The sequence below is a fragment of the Lissotriton helveticus genome, chromosome 2_1 (assembly GCF_964261635.1).
Source record: "Lissotriton helveticus chromosome 2_1, aLisHel1.1, whole genome shotgun sequence".
NCBI lineage: Eukaryota > Metazoa > Chordata > Amphibia > Caudata > Salamandridae > Lissotriton > Lissotriton helveticus.
In genome coordinates this window covers 1,133,792,531-1,133,813,443 of record NC_136059.1, presented here as the reverse complement: position 1 = coordinate 1,133,813,443, position 20,913 = coordinate 1,133,792,531, and the positions used below count along the sequence as shown (strand labels likewise).

Genomic DNA, 20,913 nt, shown 5'->3' with positions numbered 1-20,913 from the left:
TTGTGCTTTGTAGTTCAACCTCCCCTTGGCAGGAAGTCAAAGACGTGCAAGGGCTGGAGTGGTATAGTGGTGGTATTTCAATTTTATTATAAATTGGAATGCAGGTATCTGGGTTAGTAAGGTGGAAAGATACTTTTTCTTGAGGACCTGTATTTATGACTTTGAAGTAGTACAATTGGAAGAGGACTACTGCATTAATACAGCTTTTTGTTGTGTGTGTGTTTGGGGGGTTGGGTGCAAAAGAAAGGGCCTTCTTCACAAAAATAGCAAAATTTGTCTTTTTTATGTGCAGAGACTCTACACTCTGAAAAATACTACTTGTAAATCCCTTTGTGAATAGCAAACTAAAGTGTAAGTTTACCTTTGTGAATCAGTCCCAGAGATTACATTGTAGGTCACATAGGTAATGGAGAGTGTGTTTGATGACTGCTTTGACTTGAGGTGTGAACTAGATGTCCGTGTCACCTGTGTACCTTTTGTGTGGGTGTAAGTTTATTGAATCTGGCCACATGAAGCATTTTCAAACGGTAGAAGTAGAGCCAATTGGGCATTAAAAAGTGCTGGATTTTCATTCAGCTGTCAACCCTGGCAGATTGGGTGCAAACTTGCAAAGTTGGGACAGATGGCTGCATTAATATTATTTTGTGTAAGCTACGTAGGGTACAAAAACTGAAAGCAGGCAGTTTACCACCACTTTGCTGAAGTGGAAACTATTCTCATTGCAATCAGGGCAGCCGCATCCCACAGGAAAAGTTCTAAATCCCGGAGCTGGCTCATCTGCTGCATTGTATTACATCACCCGTTCGATTTCCTGCAGTTGTCCCACCAGCTGGGAGCTGTACACCATCATGGCCACTCATGCCAAGAGCAATCCCGTGCTTCGGGCTGCTTCTCCTCCCCTATCCTCAAGCTCTTGCGTACTTTTTACTCCTCTGCCCCTACCTGAGCACGGAGGAGTTTCAGCCTCAGGATTTCTCTCCTAAAGGATTTCTTGCCTATGGAACATCCTGCTCCAGGAAATCCATTGATGGGCCATGTGAGTTCAATTTCACAATGGATGAAGATTGGACAGTTCAACAGCTTTCATAAGATTAATTTTCCATAATTAAAGGTGAAGGAAAGCCTGCTTCTACCATTACTTTTCCATATTCAGGGTGTGACTGAAATTATGAACATCCAAGACTTGGCAAACTGAACCATGTATACATTAGAAACAACTGATGATAGGGTCTTGTTAGGCCTTCAGCTTGCATGACCAGCAATCATTCAATTGAAAGGGTTTGTTAAGTGCATGGCTACCTGGATGGGCTTCCCAGCGCCGGAGTCTAGTTGACTTGAATACAAAGAGCTTAAACAAACAGAAGAATTTTGAGTTGTTTACCAAAGCTGAGTAGATTGTCGTTCCTTCTAAGGGTTAGCAGTAAAGTGTATCTGGGTTTGGGGGGCAAAATAGGCAAAAGAGCAGCCTGAGCAACTGTCTCTTTTTACTCTGGGAACAAAAAGAAGACTCTGGTTACCAGATCTTACCTCTCTGTTGGCATGATATGGACTGATCAGATGATGAAGGATGCGGGGACCTAGTATATGCCTTGCATGGTGACCTATGCAGAGTGCTTTAAAATGAATCATCTTGCTTATCTGCAGCTATGAAGCGTGGCAAGAAACCTGAATGAAATTTGAGGATGCACAATAGTGTTCAGGCCGCAATGCTCTGTATAACCTGAAGTTTAGTGACAGAGAGCGGACTACCCAAGTAGAGAGAGTTGCCGTAGTCAAGGCGGTATAGTATTAAACCTTGAACCACTGTTCTGGGAACTGCAATTGGTAGCCATATAAGCATCTTCCTGAGAGCTCCTAGGAGTCAAAGCAGCTGGATGCCATCGTCTTTGTTTGGATAGCCATTGTAAGTTTACTCTCCAGTGTGACACCCAGACTTTTCACATCTGGCTTGGGAACGGACAGTCTCCCAGGGAAGAGGGCCAGCATAGCTGGTCGCTAAAGCAATGGGTTGTTGCCGACCACCAAAACCTCTGCTTTGTCACTGTTTAATTTTTGTGAGATGGAACCTGTGTTGAGCGTAAGGGAGACAATGATCTGTCTATTGTCGACATAAGACACTATAGTAAAGCTTAGGGAGCAGAGGATATCTGACAAAGGACGGATGTACAAATTGAAAATTGTGGGGCCCTGGGCACCCCACATTTTAAGTGGTTGTCACAGAAAGAGATGGCCCCTCTGTGACTTGAAAACTTCTATTGCTTAAAAAAGAAGAGTGCCATTTTAATGTGCTTCCTGTGATATTGACCTCTTGCAGTCTTCAAAGTAGGGTAGAAGACCATGTCAAATGCTGCAATGAAACGTCGTGTAGAATGAGTGCAGCTGATCACATTGGTCGAAGACTTTTTTAAGCTTCTCCGTGGCACCCAGGAGCAGTGTTTCAGTGTTACAACTTGGTTGAAACCCCTTTTCAGTAGGTTGTAGTATATTCTTGGATTGCAGATATACTGAGAAATGGCTATGTATTATTTTTTTCCAGAATTTTACTGATTCCTCGAAGGAGGGAGATAGGTCTATAATTTTCGACCAGCTCAGAGTCCAAGGAAGGTTCCTTTAATAAGCGTTGGATGATAGCGTGCTTCCATGCATCTGGCACACTACAGCTATCCAAGGCTGAGTTGTATATGTCAGTAGGTGTTGAGAGAATGACCCCCCAGCCCCGTTTCTGGAGCACGACTAGGGGTGCAGGGTCAAGTGGGAAGCCTGTTTTAACCATTTTTGCTATAGTTAAAATGTCCTCCTTTCTAATCTGTGGGAAACCGGAAAGTTCAACCTTTGTGTTGTCAGATATGGTCTTCTCGTTGGTCCTATTTTTGTGGTGTGATGACTGTTAAAATCCCTCGTAAATGAGCCTTGCTTTCCCAAGGAAATGATTGGCTAATAGCTCACAGTGGACCTCGAGGAAGTAGGGCCTTCTCCTGAGTTGACGGGTTTTAAAAAGGAATTAATTAAATTCTAAAGTTCCTTCAAGGATTTAAAGGAGTTATCAATCCTTTCCGCAAAATCATCCATCCGGTCTTTCCTGAGGGCATGATTTCCCAAGGTTTCTTTTGTAGTTAAGTTTAAAGGTGTCATTGTAGCCTGCCCTCTACTTCATTTAATTCTTTTACATTCTTTAATTAATTTAATTAATTTTGTCAAAAACCCCTGGGCTTCTTTCCGTGAGGTCGGGGTTCTTGCTGGATTTTAGAGGGATTAAGTCATCTGGCTCAACATTTACCCATTCCTTGAATACTGAATATGACGAGGAGACATCACCAGATAGTTTCGGTACTGAATTTGTAAGGCCGTTTCTGAGTTTATGACCAGTTTAGACCACTGTAGGGTAATCCTTGATTGCAATGCGCCCCAGTTCCTGCACTGCATGTGTTTTTTCAGTCCATGCCGCCAAGGAACTGTTTTTGGCATTTTTATTGTGGTGTCCATTCTTAGAGGCACCGCCATGGGAACGTCAAAAGCAAGCCAACCTGAAATGAGGAAACTCCTAATCTTGGGGGCAGTCTAATCACGTGTTTGGCGGTGCGGGCGGGCAGACCTGGTGCCGCATCACCAAAGTCTTAATCAGGCCCTTAGCAAGTTGTTAGTCTTAGAGTACGGAGAGATTTGAATGAACAGTACTCTCTTCATAGCCTTTGGGATGCAGACTAGGCCTGGAATATGTCAGTACTTGATTGTTCACAAGATGTATGCTTGGGATTATGGTTGACTAAACTGGTAGAAGGGAGTCAACCATCAGGCAGGTAATGAAGGGAGCAGGAGAAGTTAGTGTTTAGTTTGAGTCCTGGTGCAGATGATATTTAGAGGTGAGAATTTGTTAAAGGATTAAACATGCTGATGACCTCCAATTCCGGAGGCAGTGTCTTACTACAGTAGGAGGAGCTCTGGCCAATCCATGTAAATGTAACCAGAAAGAGCAGGTGTGGAGGGTAGCACAACATGTTCTCTTATAGAAGTGTTCTTTTCACTAATGAAGGAAATTAGGTATTGAAAATATTCTGGTGAGAGACATGAAGTATTTAGGGTCATTTTATGAGTGTCTTGTGGATTGCAATTGTTCCTTGAATTTGTAGCATCATTTATGGTGTCATGGAGGCGATGCTTATTTGCCCTATTTTAAATGCCTTGCAAGTGTATGGTGCATAAGGTGTTGGTTGATATTTGATTCATAGTCTTTTATGGACCCTAGCCTTTTTATTTGCTGTGGTGTAATTGGTAGTATTTGCATGGCTTTCTTCTGTGTTGATTGTGTAAATTTGTTTAACCGTTAGATGGGCCAGGTAGTGGACAGCAGTGAATAATTTACTTTCCAGCTCTGTTAGGATTTCAGTGTGATTTACAAAAAGTGATCTGTGCTTATGTGTGTTAGAAGTTAGAAATTGACAGCTCTGAACTGTGGAGTTGCTGTTTGCTTACTTGTTATTAATAGTCTGTATGTGGGTGGACAGGCACAAAAACATTTCAGAATAGCTGTCTATCTCTACCTTTTCTGACACATTTCATCTAAAGGAAGAGACCTAACAGGAGGTATGCCGGGCATTTTGAAAAAGCTCATTGTTGCTGGTGTGAAGATCAGATATGACCTAACAAAATACAGAATCTTGCTTTCTAAGGAGTTAGAACTCCGTATATTGATGCCTTCTTTCCACTGCCAGCATTGAGGGCTTCCTGCTGCTAAAGTACTGTACAAGTGACACACTTGAAATGATGGCCATGTGAGAGAATGATAACAAATGAACTGGTGTATTTTTGTACGAATAGGCTGAAACTCAGATCTTCCCTACTTTTGTAAAAAAAAAAAAAAAAAGTGACTGAGAGTGTATTTCATCCACTGTAAGATAAATTGGGATAAGTCTCTCATTTTTTCCCTTGCTGGAAGGTGGTTGGCTCTGCCGCCTACATGTGGGGCCCCAGTGGTAACAGGGGGATTTCTATATTTGGACATATACGTGACCAGGGATGCCGAGGAGTATATAGAGCGTAAGCTGCTCTGTCAGTTATGGTATGTGGGTGAGGAAATAGCACGATGGAGGGCACTCCCGGTCTCTCTAATGGGTAGAGTGGTGCTCTTCAAAATAAGGACCCTCCTCTGCATGATATATGTTCTACAAAATACCCCACCAGAATTCTTTCGCAAGGTGAATAGTGAACTGCGTAAGCTGTTGTGGGATGGGAGTATTTCTAAGATTTCCCTTGCTAAGCTCTATCAGGGGATATGCGAAGGGGTGGGGTGGCAATCCCGGAGATTCAGATTTATTATTGGGTGGCACAGTTGACTGTAGCGAATGACTGCATATTTGGTGGCATAGAGGACCCGGCGTTTTGAAGGGTTTAAATCACGGTGGGGGATCAGGACTACCCATCAATCTTGTATACTAAGCAACAGGCAGGAATTCTGGTGTTACATACTCAAATGGTTGGTTGCTAAGGATTGGAGAGATGCTAATAAATATTTGGGATGGCTAGTTGACAAACAGGGCTCTGCTAATGGACAGTGAACTTTTACGTAAAGGTGACAACCTAAAGGGCTTCTGTATATGGAGTCTGATAGGTATTGAGTGTTTAGGGGATGTGTGGAGAGGGGCCACACTACTTACTTTGTAGAATTGCAACAGGACTACGATCTTGGGGAACCGGAACAGTTTAAATATTTGAAGCTTGGTCAAACGCTTCAGGGGAACAATTGCCAGAGTCCTCCCTGCTGGAGGACCGCTTGTTACAAGATCCAGTGCCACTGAAAGCACTTTCATTGACAGAAAATAATTAACAGCTCTCCTGATCCACTGCTTTCTTTGAGGAAGACCTGGGAGGGAGATGTGGGGCTTTTCGAGGACAACAACTGGTTTGAAACCATTAGAACCCCGACAGAAATTACTATACAGGCTCGCTTTCATATGATCCAGCTGAGAATACTGCCAGATCCTATTATTCTAGGTCCCTACTACACCGATTGGTCCAGAGTGATACAGCCATGTGTGCAAGACAATGTGGAATGATTGGCTCTTTTTTTCATATACTATGGGAGGTCCATGCGATCCAATGCGATTGGAAGGGAGTTGTACAAGTCAAGACTAAAGTCACTGGTATCACAGTCCCACTAGTTGTCAGAAAGTTGTGGCTATGCATAACAGGAGAGAACGTTTGTCCAAGGTCTTCCAAAATGTTGTTAGAGCTGGCAGCAGGAGTGGATAAAAGAAATATTGCAAGGGCGTGGTGAGGGAGTAGACTCCCGAGTGTCCGGAAGAGGAAGGATCACCTGGATTGGTGCCAACAGGTGGAAAAGGTGATCCATCGCAGCAGGAGCTGCCCTTGGAAATTCAAAAAAGTATGGGGAAAGTGGAGCCTGTATAGAGACGCTTAGAGAATTGACCGGAAAGGTACAAGGGGGGTGGGTGGACCATCGCAACAACTCGTTCAATAAACTTTAGTGATGTTGTCTGTCTGTGCCTCGTAATGCTGCCCATTATTGCATAGAAATGGATAATGTACCTCAGTGTCTTGATAGGTACCATAGATTGCAAATGTCTTTGTCATTTGATGTACACTGAGGAACTGTTGAATAAAAAGAGTCCAAAAAACAAAAATAAAGTATTGTATCCTTTAAAATGATTTCTGAGCACATATCTTGTTGTCTTTGAGCACTGCTTTGGAGGATTGGTTTTCACAAGCCACTGTATAAGAATACAGGAGAAGCTTCATTTAGGGGTATCAGGAGGTGCTGCTATTCCAGGTATAGGTCTTTGCTACCTCTGGTGTTGGGGCTTAAGAAGAAAACAAGAGAAAGGGCCATAAGAAGGACATTAGGACTCTTCATTACATTCTGAAGTATCCGCTTAATATTTTCATCCACTTTCTCAGCAGCTCACTGTTGGTGCCTCTACCGGAACCATCGTGGCTGCTCAGATGTACCTATTGGCTTCCCATAACTTGTTAATAGCCAACCCAACTTCTCCTTCCCTTACATTGCCAATCATCATTGATGCGGGTATAAAGACTACATGTATTTTGATTTAACGCATACCCCAGTAATGAATTTAAGAGCTACAAGCCTTAGAACTGGCCAGCACCTAATTCTGCCCACTACGAGCCCACAGGGAAATCCTATAACATTTTAAGTTAACCAATGATGCATTTGACTAGGCTCCTTCACAAACACCTATATGTCTTGGTATGTACCTCACTCATAGCTAAAGGGAATCTTGTTCTGCAGCAATTTAAAAATTGTGTGTTTCAGTTGGATTCCTAAAATTCCATCATTCTTGTAGTTATTTTGACATTGATGGCCCTGCTTTGGGGTCAGTGACCAGCCCCACCCTGCATGGCTTCCCCCACATCTCATTGCCTGATGCAAACCTGCATGCTAGTCCCAATGAATGAGGAGGGGCTACTCCAAAGGGCAAAGTCAAAGCCTGCAAGGTTTTGACTTTGAACCATCGCCCTTCTTGAATCATCATCCCTCTTGAACCATCACCCCTCTTACTCTTATTATGAAATGTGTCTACTCGATACGTCTGTGACCTATACTCTAACTATGGCATCTTATCTAAAATGATGTGTCATGATTGCATACAGTGTCTTCAAGTCAGGTATGTGTTTTGCACCTGTTTTGTTGTTAGTTTTTTCCCCCAGGATAGGTTCTTGTATCCCCAAATGTGCTAAACCATTCTCTTTAATTTGCCACAGCAGTGGACAGACACAAGTAAAGTGTTGCAACTTTAGCCATTTCCTGCACAATTCTTTTGCCACTTGCCACTATGTCACCTTTATCTACAGACCCCTCTGCCACGGCAGGCTCTGACTTTTTTGATATGGCACTCTGCAGTTAGCAATTGCAGCATACGCCTGCTTTCATAGCTACAGTAGCCACTCAATAAAGGAATTTTTCTTTTGAAACTTTCATAATTCAGGTGCAGTCTCCCTCCCTCCATATTCCAGGTGATAATTGGTGACAGTTGTCTTTGTTATATTGAACCTCCCTATTGTCAGCCGGGACCTTGCTCTGTGGGGAATTATTCACTTTCCCCACTTTCAGTCCCTTTCTGACCCCCACCTTTTTCCCATGCCACTTAACTTACTCTGTTTTGGGCCAGCTTTGTAATCAGTGTCATGACATTGCTCCTCCTTTTCTCCTGTTCTGGCTAATAGTCATAATGTGCCCCCTCCACCTTCGAGGCGATACTGTTGTCTCCTCTATTAAAGTGATATCAAGCCCTGGATCTCCTCAAGAGGTCTGGAGAAACGTATTGCCCAGGTCCTTCTCTAGGCTTCCTTTCTTCCTTGACTTTTGCTAATAGCAGTCCTACTCTTGTCCTCTTTTTCTCCGTGTCACTTCTCTACAATACGTTCTTTCCATCCTTCAAGTGTAGGTTACGCTTTGCTTAGAAGGATTATCACAAACTACCCAGATGTCCCATTAGAACTATTCTGTTTGAGTTCCTGGATTCCACTTTCTTGTCCAGCAAGGCTGTGACTTGTATGTCCAGTATTCATCCATATTGGGCCAGACTCTCCAGATGGCTACCTGGTTGTCTGTCCTATCTGCCGAGAAAATAGGCATCTGAGCAGCTCTCAGTTGCCATCACACCTTTTCATTTGTGTGCATATTATTATGGTTTGAGTTCTGGGTATTTCCCTGGACCCAGGAGGGGAACCTTAACCTAGTAAGGGAGTGACGTGAATGCTTCTCTGCTGCCAATCATTGTACATGTGAGTGAACCAGGTGAGAGATCACTTTGCCCCTCCGTGACTTGGTGTTTTGAGTAATATTCATGAGGCCCTCTCTTTGCACTGCACGCCTCGACTGTCCATCATTTCTGTTCTAGGAAGGACCTGAATTGGATATTTTCTTCTGTCAAGGATTAAAAAAAGAGTAGTTTGGTCATCTTCCCCTTTTTTCTGTCCTCTGGTTATATTAGAGAATAGACCTGTGCTCAAGAGTAAATGTCCTTCTAAATGTAGCTATTCGTCTATACCCAATTCTTAGGTGCCTGTTCAGGTTGTTGAATTCTAGGAGATCACTGTTCTATGAAATGCATTTCATTTGTTTGTAATACATCTTTCTGTGACATCAGTACACCTGGCAGCTGTGCCAAATTGCTTTGTCTCTCACAATATTTTTACAACAATATTATGTCATAGAAGCGGTGTTGTGCAGGAGGGTCAGAGTTCTCTGATCATGCCCTCCTCCACAACACCGCTTCTATGACATAATATTGTTGTACAAATATTGTGAGAGACAAATAATGCTGTAAAAACTATTGTGCTTCTAAATATGGAGGTTGCATACAGACAATGTAACCTACAACCATATTGCCTATTAAATATTGTAATGCTAAATATCTAGATGATATGGGTAAATATATAATTTTAAAAGTAACTGACTGTATATGTATGTAACATATGACATCAAAATAGGGGTCATATATTTAAAAAAAATACAAAACTTTAAAATGAATTGCATTTTAAAATAATTTTTTTAATGAACTATATAAAATTGAAATCTTTTTACAAAAATATATACTGATAACTTAAAGATGTGTAAAAATTCAAAACATATAATATACATGTATACAAAAAAACTGAAAACAATTAGTTATACAATATAATTATTACATAATTAAAAATACTTTAATTATTACATAATTAAAAATACTTTAAAAAATGTTATCAAAACTCATTACTCAATAAAAAAATACAGATATTAGATTATAATAACTCTAACTTAAAATTACAGAGGATATTAAAACAAAACAAATTAAATAACAACAATTAAAATAAAAACATAACCATAATTCAAAAACACTAATATAAACACTAATATAAAAAACTAGAACAATTATTAAAAATAAATACATCTCCCGTAAAAAAGAGGAAAAAATGAATACATTCTAAATCCAAAGGAATAAACCTATGTAATTTGAAATAAATATCCAACAAACAAATACATTCATTGGAAAAGAAATTAAACCAAAAACAAAGTAAAACAACAAAAACATTAAAAATATATATAAATTTGGAGCAACAAAATGTACCACTCTCACTTAGAGTAGAGAAAGTTATCCACTTTAGAAGCATAACATGTACTACTCCCATGCCAGTCCAAGCAACAATAGGTAAAGCATTGGGCTTTTGGGTGAGTCAGCTTTACTATTCCCAGTCCTATCTAAGGGACAGTAGAGAAAGCATCAGACTTTTGAGGGTTACATTTTCTATTCCCACTTTAAACTAAGGAACTTCATTGATAGTATTTGACTTTGAAGAGGCCAGATTTACTTTTCCTGGTCCAACATCCTGCTCAACAGTAGGTGAAGTGTTGGCATTTAAAGGGATTAGATGTATTATTCCCACACCAATATAAGCAAAAGTATTGGATTTTGGATTGGTGAGATGTACTATTCCCAATCCAACCTAAGTAAGAGTAGGAATTTGGCAGTTTGAGTGTAAACCGGCAGGTCAATCCGACGGTGTTCCGACGAGCTCAAGGAGCCTGTTGGTCAGTCGGAAACCTATCATAATGCCTTAATTAGGGCATTTCCTCAATTGGGATTATGATGTCGGTTTCCGACAGCCTTTCCATGTCGGCCTATCCAACATGGAAAGGCTGTCAGAAAGTAACTTTGGGGGCTCCTAGCAGGATCCCCCATCCCCTCGCAGCCTACGGTTGTGGGCCTAGGAAGCACCTATGGTGCCCCTGAAAATACCTGCACGGTGTGGCAGGCTCCATGAGGTGTCTACTATTCAGTGCAGGGATTTCCACAAACTCTCATTTCTCAATGGGAGCTAGTGCTGCGGACAGTTTCCCCCTGCCGCACAAGTTCCCTTTGAGAAATGGGAGCTTGCAACCACACCACGAGCCAAATTATGATGTTGGTTGGAAACTCTTCCGACCATCTCCTTTCATGAGTCTGTTCTGACTGACTCAGGATTGGCAAGTACGACTGGCCGATTACGAAAAATGTTGGTCGGACTTCCATTGACTTCAATTGGAGCCTGTGTTCCAATCGACAACACAGTCTTCCATTGAAAAATAGGAAGGTTGCGGAAAACCTTGCACCCTGTTGCAGGCACCCCATCGAGCCTGCCACACTGTGCATGGTTTTCAAGGGTACCCCCATGGGCCCCAACCGGAGGCCTCTGAGTGAGGGGGGCCTGCTACATGCCCATAAAGTCAGATTCTGACAGCTAGTTTGTATTGGACAGACTGCTTTGGACAGGCTGTCCTAATGTGACATCGTAATGTGTCGGTCGGAAACGCAGTCCATAGAGATGTATGATTTGGCTTCGACTGACTCAGAGTCTCCAAATTCTGGTCGGAACTGATTCGGACTGACCGAACGGTTAACTTTACATCGTAATTGGTCGGTCGGAAATATTTGAGTCGGTCAGAAACATTGGTTCCAAATCGGTTTAGGAGAATCTGAATGCCGTTTCGGAGTCTTTCCGACTGATATCGTAATTAGGCCTTAAATATGTGGTTTGCTGGTATATCAACAGAAAGTGAATCCAAATTGAACTCAAAGGAAAATCTATTTAGTAATTTAGTTTTGTAGTACTGAAGTCAAGTCGCTGAGGGGTTCCCAGGACTAAATCTAATCTAATTGTGTTACTTTAAGGTAAAGTTCAAATGTGAGCTTTAATGATTGCTAAGACATACCTAATTTAGCTATAGTGGGCCTGTTTCGATAGTGGTCAGTTGGTCAGGAGGTTGCCTGACAAGCAGTCGGTGGTCCGACCGCTGCATCAGGATGCGACCGCCGGGCTGGTGGTCAGAGAATGCTCCTCTTCAAGGCGGCTTGTTCTGCGGCTCAGGAAAAGGACCGCAGCACAAGTTGCAGTGAAAAGGAGCACTTCCTTCATGTCCATGGACCATTTGCCATGTATCATGTGGTGCATGGTGCATGGAGGTGAGTAGAACTACATGTGCCCTAGGGTCACTTAGCAGTGACCCATGAGGGACGGGGCCTGTTTGAGGACCCCAATATCTCTTTCTGACAGCCTGCACATGGCCGTGTTTCTGCGATGAGCAGGCTGTCAGAAACAGATATCCAAATCCCGACTTGGTGCTTATCTAGGCACCGCCTCCATTCAGGGCCACGACTCCGACCGCCGCACCATCAGAATCTGAGATCAATTCAGAGGCGGTGATCTGGACTCTGCCTGCTATGGGTCCGACCGCCAGCAATGAAATGCAGTGCTCTGACTGAAAGGCTGTAGGCGGTCAGACCGCCACAGACGGCCTGTCAGTGTGCAGGCAGACTGCAATCAAAATCAGGACTGGAATTTGAAGACTTTTCAATAACACAAAGAATATCTCCTTGCAGCTACTTCAGACTCCTTGCACTCTTCGTTAAGTATTTGTTGGAAACAGATTATTAAAAGCTGTCCTGAACCCTTTGGACTCTCCATCACAACTTAAGTGGGTGATTACACCAATGCAACAGCTTCAAAAGTGTGTTCCGCTTACTCATATATAATGCTTACACGATGCTTAGTCGGTTTCTAATCACAAAATGTTTTCACTTTATATGCAAGTGTATCCTTACAGTACATATGGCGCATAGTGCCCATATGAGCAATTGTGGCCATCATTTCATTGAGTGTAAAATGGATCACAGACTTTCCTGAACCTCTGTTTTATTCAAATCACCCATCTCCTCATAGCGAAAAGTTGGAGGGAGCATAATTTTGTCAACTTCCAGCTGAATAATAATGTTCACATTTATTTTCAGTTTGTCTTGAACCTGTATTTTTTTTTAAATATAAAATGCATTTCCAATGTCTAGAGTATTTCTGTGGCTTTAAAATAACTGGCTTGCCTGTTTGTCTATGAGTGTGGCAAATTTATGGATGGATTTATCTCTACAAAGCCCGCCCCTACCCAAATAATTTTTCACCACATTAATCCTGCACCAATCTTTCAGTCACACAAGGCATGATTTGAACCACTTGCAGGCAAAAAAGGCAGTTTCCTCTGTGTTGGTCCATGGTTACAATCCTGACAGAACGCCGGAGACACCACTTATCCCATGGTCCATCTCACATTGGTGGCTTTTCATCTGAGGAATGAAGTGGAGCTCACTGTACAACACCAGAGGCTTGGTTGATGATTGCCAATGCCCACTGAGGTTATGACACAATACCAGAATGGGTTGATATTTAAATATAATCTGAAATTATATCTTTCAGCATCATATAAAGAAGATGGAGGGCCGGCGTCTAGACTTTGATTACAAGAAGAAAAGGCAAGGCAAGGTGGGAGATGAGGAGATCCGGCAAGCCCTGGAGAAGTTTGATGAATCCAAAGAAATTGCTGAATCAAGCATGTTCAACCTCTTGCAGATGGATGTAAGGACATTTCTTTTTCTTGCTAAGAACATATATACAATTATCAGTTGGGGTTTCTTGGTTTATAGAGAGTTGCCAAAACAAGACATGGACTGGGCTAGCACTGATTTCCCCCCGCTATGTATATCTTGAAGCAATGAGAATCTTCACCTCTTTGTTAATAAACGCCACCACACTGTCTCAACTTCGGATATTATTTGTGGCAATGTTGAGGAGGAAAAAGGCTTCCAAGTGCAGGGTGGAAAGCCAAGTGCTCCTCTTCTTCACAACTGAGCGTGTTGAGAGCTTTTTCAATTCATTCATGGGAATAGACTTTGTTTTGTATAAGCACTAGTATAACCCTAATGTGACATTGGTTAGTAAGTAGGCTTTGCCCAAGAAAAAAATGCATGTAGTTAGGAAAATTAAATATACCGATACAAACTGTTGAAGAAAATTCTTTCCTACTTAACTTGTTGCCTAACCAGGAGGCAAAAGGTTATGAAAAGGAGCCATTCATTTGATAAGTCAAGTTCAGCAAAAATACATACACATTGCCTGATATAGGTTCTTATTTACAATGACAAACATGTAACATGATAATAGGCAGGGCCACTGGAACTTTCTGGTATACTGCTGCACAATCTGTGCAGTAATATTTCAACAACTTAAAGCTGACCAGTTATCCTTTACAAATGCTTTGTTAATGTGTGGTCCCACAAGTCGTGCTTGTTTTCTAATACCTTTTGACCCATTTGAGTTGTAAATATTTTTGGTGACCTCTTCCAAGTGTGCAACTGATGATGGGCCAGGTGACAAGTGTGGTAAACCCAAAAGTATTATTTCCATAGACTTATATCGTTCTAGTGGCCCTTCCAATAAGCAATCGAGATGCAAAGAGAAAGCACATATACTGTACAAATAGTAGCTGTCGAGTTGTCTAAATACTGTTGACAGGGTCGGACTTGTCTATGGAGCAATCTGGCAGTGCCATAAGGGCCGGTCTAACAGCTAGTGTGTATGCTGTATTACCACAATCATTCCCTGCAGTAAGCACACATCCGTGCAGTTTCCCATATCTTGCAAAGCACACATCCAGCTTGTCTTTCTAAGTTCAAAACTGCCCTGCTTTACAAATGTGGGCCAGTTTATAGCTATATTATTCGCTAATGGGGGGTCACTATAATTTTGGTGCCTATTTTCTGTCCGTGTCCCACTCAAACTATCAATGCCACAATTACCACCTGCGAAGTGAATATAAACAGATACATATTTTGATTCAGTAGCAACTAAAGCTTGGAGAGTGTGTGTGATGTGACTTGCCAAAGCTTCTATCCTGACCACAAATAATATCAGAAAATGCCTTTCCTGTTCTTTTATTGCAGAATGTTTGTTCCTATAAAGTAGATTTTAACGAGGGAAACCTGGGTGGCAATTTTTTAGACAAACTTGACCTAGCTGCAAAGAATGGCTCTGACAAGTAAAGAGAGGCAAGATGTTCAGTGAAAAATTGTGATTAATGTGTACAATACTGATTTGCATTAATCACGTCCTATAGTTATCACATTTAAATTTTGCTAAGTACAACTAAAACGTTTCCCTTACTCATCCAGACACAGTCAGGTTTTGACACCCGACCACACTGCGCCCATAAACCCTTACTTATCACAACAACACACATGTACACTTCATTGTTAAGTGACGCAAGTAATGAAGGATGTACGTGAAGCACGTGATGCTAAAATCAAAATATCTGCAAAATCATACAAGCTTACTATTATATCACATTGTACATAATTTGATAAGGGCACATTGTTAAAAAATGCTTTTGTTGCTGGGATAGAACTGGTCAGGCATATTGTATATGTAGTTTTCAAACACCTTTCATTTTACTAGGTTGGCTAGGAAATGTTTTCTCTTTCACAGAAGTTCTCCATCTACAAAATCTTCTGAACGGCTTTATTTCTTTTTTGGCTTTTCATTGTTCCATTGCATTGTCACTTACTGATTGGTGGAATTAGATCCTGCAACTAAACAGTATGATGGGCATGTTAGGACTGAACGTTGAGACTGATAGAAAAAAAGTGGCTTTTGTGCAGGAGTGGCCCGTGCAGGTAAGAGAAGTGGGGCTGGGTAGGGGTGAGGGAGGGGAGGAGGGGATTCGACAGACGACCATGAGGAAAAATTTAATACATCATTTCCCTTGTTGTCTGTCGAAATCCCCCTCCTTCTCCGCCCGACTCACCACTCTTACCTGCAAGGGCCGCTCCTGGTTTTGTGGCTAGTCCATATGCCTGTTAACAACTACCTCTTCTGCCACACTTTCACCATCGCCCATTGCAATACAATTCTCCTGGCATCGCCTTACCGCGCCCTCTCCAACATTTAACGAAAACCAAGCACTGCTTTCTTACTCCTCCACTGCATTACCGCCCAACCATGCAACAATTTCACCCCAGCACTGCATTGTCAAAGTTAACCACAGCACTGCAGTATCCCTAATGCTACCATCCACTTCATCATAACCCCACTATTGTATTACCTCACTACCAGGAGCAGCTAGAATTTTTGGAGGGGAGTGGAAGGTTAATTAAATGTGTAAAACAAGAAAGGCTGTAGTGAGGGCAGGAGTGGTTGGAAAATAAATTATTTCTGAGTTAAACTCCTGTAGCGGCAGTGATCAGAGGGTCATTTGGTGCCTTAATCCAGTGAAGTTGGAACTTTTTGTGAGGAAAGATGGATTCATGAAGGAAGGGACGTAGAATACAGTATGATTTTCATCATCAGAAGTGATATGAGACACCTAATCAGCAAATGGTTTCACCAAGGGAGGTTGTGAGGAGATTCCAGTGCTAAACCTTGAGGGCAAACTGTAGTTGAGAAAAGCAATGGACCAAATAAGAGCCGTCACAATGAGACAAATATTACAATTCTAGTGTCTTGCTTTGCATACCGGAAGAGGCTCAAGTTAGAAGCAGGGTTGGGTGGTCATCATTACGAAATGTTGCAAAGAGATTGGGGTAAAATTAGGAATCAAATAAAGGTTTTCTTGTATCAGGCACTGGTGAGAAAGTTGGACACATACATTGTGGGCCATTTAAGTGAAGTGTAGATGCAGAAAGCCAATTGCTGAAGGTTATTTGGTTGAACCCTGATACTTAAGAATAAACCATTAGAACTCCAGATGCCCAAGGGTTTTTTTGAGGAAAAAGGAAGCTGAGATACTTTGTAGTAGCCAGATGTAGAGAAGTTGTCTGCTGGAATTTGTTGTCTGAGCAAATTTATGACAACCAAATGTTTAAAGAAAAGGGACATGGCAGGAGATAGTGTTTAAGAAGGAGGTGACACAGGTTAATGTTCAGGTGAGTGCACATTTGCATCTTAAGCCTCCAGATGGTTGATGTGCTGCAAAGGTTTTGAATGGAGAAGGGAGTGTTGTTGATTATCTTTGGAAAGGATAGTTGCAGTTCATGACTGTGAGAGGGATATTGCTGGAAATGTTAAAGAGTGCCATCCTGTCATTATGCATGCCTCGGAGTTAGGAGGTAATGGGGAAAAATGTTAAAACATGTAAAGATTAGGGAATTGATGAAATGGTGAAAGGCCATGTTGACAATATATCAGTCTGCGAGGTGGAGCTAAGAGTAAGAGCCAGTAGTTCTCTGTTTGAATTAATTAATTGCATGAGTGTGATGAAGAGTGGGTGACTGGACAAAAATTGATTAAACAAAGTGAACTATATTTGTTTTTCCAGGACAAGATTGAAGTAGCCAAGGGTTGTAAGGTGGTCTGGGGGTCTAGCAAACATGGAGGATACATTATAGGCACCAGAAATTTAATCTGTGGTGCCAGGTGGGTGAAAGTGAACAATAAGGCTAAGATAAGGTGATTGTTATGATTATGATATGATTAGGATATGTTCAGGCAAGACATTGTAAGTGAAGGTGGCATGGAGATTGAGAACCAATTGATGTGATCCCAAATATTCTCCTCTTGTGAGTTAATCTGGGAGCATGGGTGAGAATGACATGGTCTTTATGATTGGGAACTGATGCAGCAATGTCGTTTAGGTCAATTTATGATGATTTAAGTAAAGGGGACTAAATTGGGATAGCTTTACTCTGTGCTCCTTGAAAAGTAAGACTGTAAAGTTTAAGTCCTACCAACGAGGGGTTCCATAGATTTAATGCAAAGGTGGAGAGTGCTTGATTTGCTGTTTCTGCTTCTGTTGTGCTTTGGTATTTTCAGTAGCAAGCAGGCCTTGCTTCTGGTAGCCCAGGCTCAGTTATCAATGGTCTGTATCTAAAGGTGAGAGCTTGGTTAATGGATCTGTACGTCCTTTAATGTTTAATTTTGAATTACAGTGGTAGCCAGTAGTTGACCTCCTGATATAGACCTGAATGTGTCAGTTTGGATCGCCCTGATTGAGGCACAGTTTCTTTGGAAGGCCGGCTAGGATTGTATTACGTCTGGCACTGTGCACCAGCAGGACCAATTGTAAACCTGACAGACATCTGTATCAGAGATGACCAGTTTCATTTTCTTGAAAAGGTGTAGTTGGTACACTAGAATATTTGCAATTTTGGCAATTCAACCCAGGATGTTGAGGTTGGTTTGATTATGAACTCTAAATATATAGTTGACCTGGATATTTGTGGTGCAATGCTTAGGATGTTGGAATGTTCCAGTTTATTTTGGATATCCAGATTGGTATTTCCTTTGTATAGAAGTAGAAAATAGCATTTAGAGGCTAGTTAGAGGTTGGTGATGCTAGGAAAGCAGGAGGAGGTGGGTGCCTATCAGACGAAGCACTGTGTCCGCTAGCAGTGGGATCACAGTGATTTGAACATGAATAGGAAAGCTTTTGACATGGCTATAGATCTTTGGGTGTGTAGGACACAGTTCACAGGACACATGGTGTTCATGTAGGTAATAGACTCCTATTGCACAGTTTTCAGGGTATGTGAAGCACATATGGGCACTAAACATTCAGAATTTAGTCATCAGTATGTGTGGATTGCACAGGGAGTATACACTGCGGTAACATCACTCAGGGTACAGTAGTAATTGTACTGGTGAAGTCTTTTGGGATTTCAGCGCTGACCAGGAATGAGCCTTCTTGTGTGAGTCTTTAACCACCATTTTTCCATCAGTTACATTTCTTATTGTGATAAATGTAAGCATCACTTTGAGATGTGTTCCACTATTTGCACCTTCATTTCTTCTTTATGGTCCTTGATGGCTCACACAATCCTTAGTTCTTGCAGGTACCTATGAAAAGTGACTAGAGACTTAGAGGTTAGTTAGAGTTTGGTCGACGCTGGATGTCCATGAGCTATAAACTGGATAGCAAGGTCTACACTCTCAATAGGGTGGCAGGAACATCCATCAATTTTTGGCAGATGTCCAGCATTCATTAAATTCCAGGAAGAAACCGTTTATAGCCAATACTGATGTGGGGGACAATATGCACATTGAGATGATTGACGGATACCTGGTAGCCTTTCTTTGCGTTGGGTTCAGGACGCATGGCCACATTTTCAGTACTCTCTCCCACAGGTAGCATACCAGAAGCAACCCTTTTACCCTGCTGTTGATTACTTGTGTTGCGGCCAGATAAATCTAGGCCTGTGATCCATATCTTCCATCAAGCATTGGATGATGAGCAATTGTGGGGTTGGAAACATAGCATTTGTGGCATGGCCACGGCACCAATTCACACCCTCCTGGCCGGCAAACTTGCAGCCCTGGAATGGATCCCAACGGTTCAACTTACTTAAAACAGACAAAGTCGTGCCACTCTGGCAAGTGCAGACAAGTGTTGTGTACCTACTAGCAATTACTTTAGATCCTTAAATAAAGCGTAAGTATATTAATTTAAAAATTACAAATGACATGGATTCCAGCACTTGGGATTCATAAACTCAAGCAGTACCCGACAAAGGCTAACCCCACATGTCAAAATGTACACTTGTCCTTCAAGTCCACATGTATACCATGCTACCGCTGCTCCTAGTGGCATCATTATTCACACTACCTCTTGTGATGACGTGTGATAATTAGAGTTATGGTTTGAGGATTAAAGAATTTTTGTGCAAATTCTAGTTCGGAGGATCAAATCCTGGTCGTTTCAGCATGCATAGCAGGAAAACAATGGCGTTCTGAAAAGTTTAAAGTTGGTTTGCCATTGATGGATTTCCAACCAATCTACTTTTGATATCAAACCAGTTCTCTCTCTCTCTCACACAGACACACGGACACACCCCCACACATACACGCACACCTACAATGCTGCTTCGGCTCAATGTTGCTTGTACATTGAACCCCAAAGGAAATCTGAAACCAAACGCCAGTGATGAGTGTTGTTACAGCGTGGGAACACAAGCAAACTGAAGGAAGGCTGAGAGAAAATATACAGCAGAAATAGCAAAACCTACATATCTATGTGCAACTGAGATTATGGGGCCAGGCAGTGCTTAATTTGATCCAGTTGTTTCCAAGTGCTCAGCACTGGTCCTTAATTGTCAACACTGGCAGGTATGACAGTCTGCCAAATCTTGGCGCTGTTGGTCTAATTTAGTGAAGAGCAGAACTGCTGTTTATTACTTTAATATACATTAAAAATGACTAATTCTCACCCAAGCCATTCTTATAGGTTTGGGGACCTGAAATGGTCAGAATTGTCACACTTGTAGGAGTGTGAGGTTTAGTAGTAGTGTTGGTGTTGTCATAGACAGCTCTGGCAGAGGCAATAGATGCTACAAGCAGCAATGGCCTCCTGGTGAGGGCCCTGGCATTTATCTTTTTTTTTACAAATTAAGCACTGCTGCTTGCACTACCATCGCCCCTGTCAACGCTGCCAAAACAACTGTTGACCATCTCTCTTGCCTGCAAGTGCAACAGTTCAGATTATTCCAGGTTCCTAAAGCTAAAGGAATGGCTGGGGAGGCAGGTATTATACATTTTTAATGTGTATTGTATTCTTAAACACCCGTTGTTATGCTTACCTCTAAAATAGATGAGCAGCGCCACTCTGTGGCGGACTGCCATAAGTGCAGTGTTTAAAATTAAGTGCCGGTGGCGAGAACTGGAAACCAATTAAGTGGTGGTGCGGAGCACCTGAAAGAACTTGCTCAAATTAAGCACTGATTTACCTCATTACACATAATCCTGTTAGGTAAGGGTAACACCTGCTACTAGGCCCCTCGGAAGTTACAAGCAATTAGTAATTGGGCCCTACAAGGCCTCTGACAGCAAAGCATAGTTTCATTTATTTATTTATTTATTTATTTTGTGTTTTATAGAGTGCAAACTTGACCCGTTAGGGTATCAAAGCGTTTTACAGGAATCATGGGGTTGTACAAAAAGTTTTAGAATCACAAGAGTAAAAAATCAATTAGAAGGTGGCGGGGTTGAGTATACATAAGAGATAGGACACATATTTACAGCTTACATTTACATTTACTCAAGATAAGACCACAGGTTTCTTGGTGGGGTGACTAGGAAATCCGAAGGGAGGCAATAGACAGACGCATG

The 20,913-nt window shown here is 41.8% G+C and overlaps 1 protein-coding gene across 1 annotated transcript in view; it reads left to right on the top strand.

Moving 5' to 3' along the window:
• Positions 1 to 20,913, top strand: part of SH3GL2 (SH3 domain containing GRB2 like 2, endophilin A1) — an 803,888-nt gene that overhangs the window by 701,647 nt on the left and 81,328 nt on the right. The window contains exon 6 of the mRNA XM_078675974.1: positions 13,240 to 13,398. Within this exon, the coding sequence (XP_078532100.1) occupies positions 13,240 to 13,398 (159 nt within the window). The remainder of the gene's footprint in view (positions 1 to 13,239; positions 13,399 to 20,913) is intronic.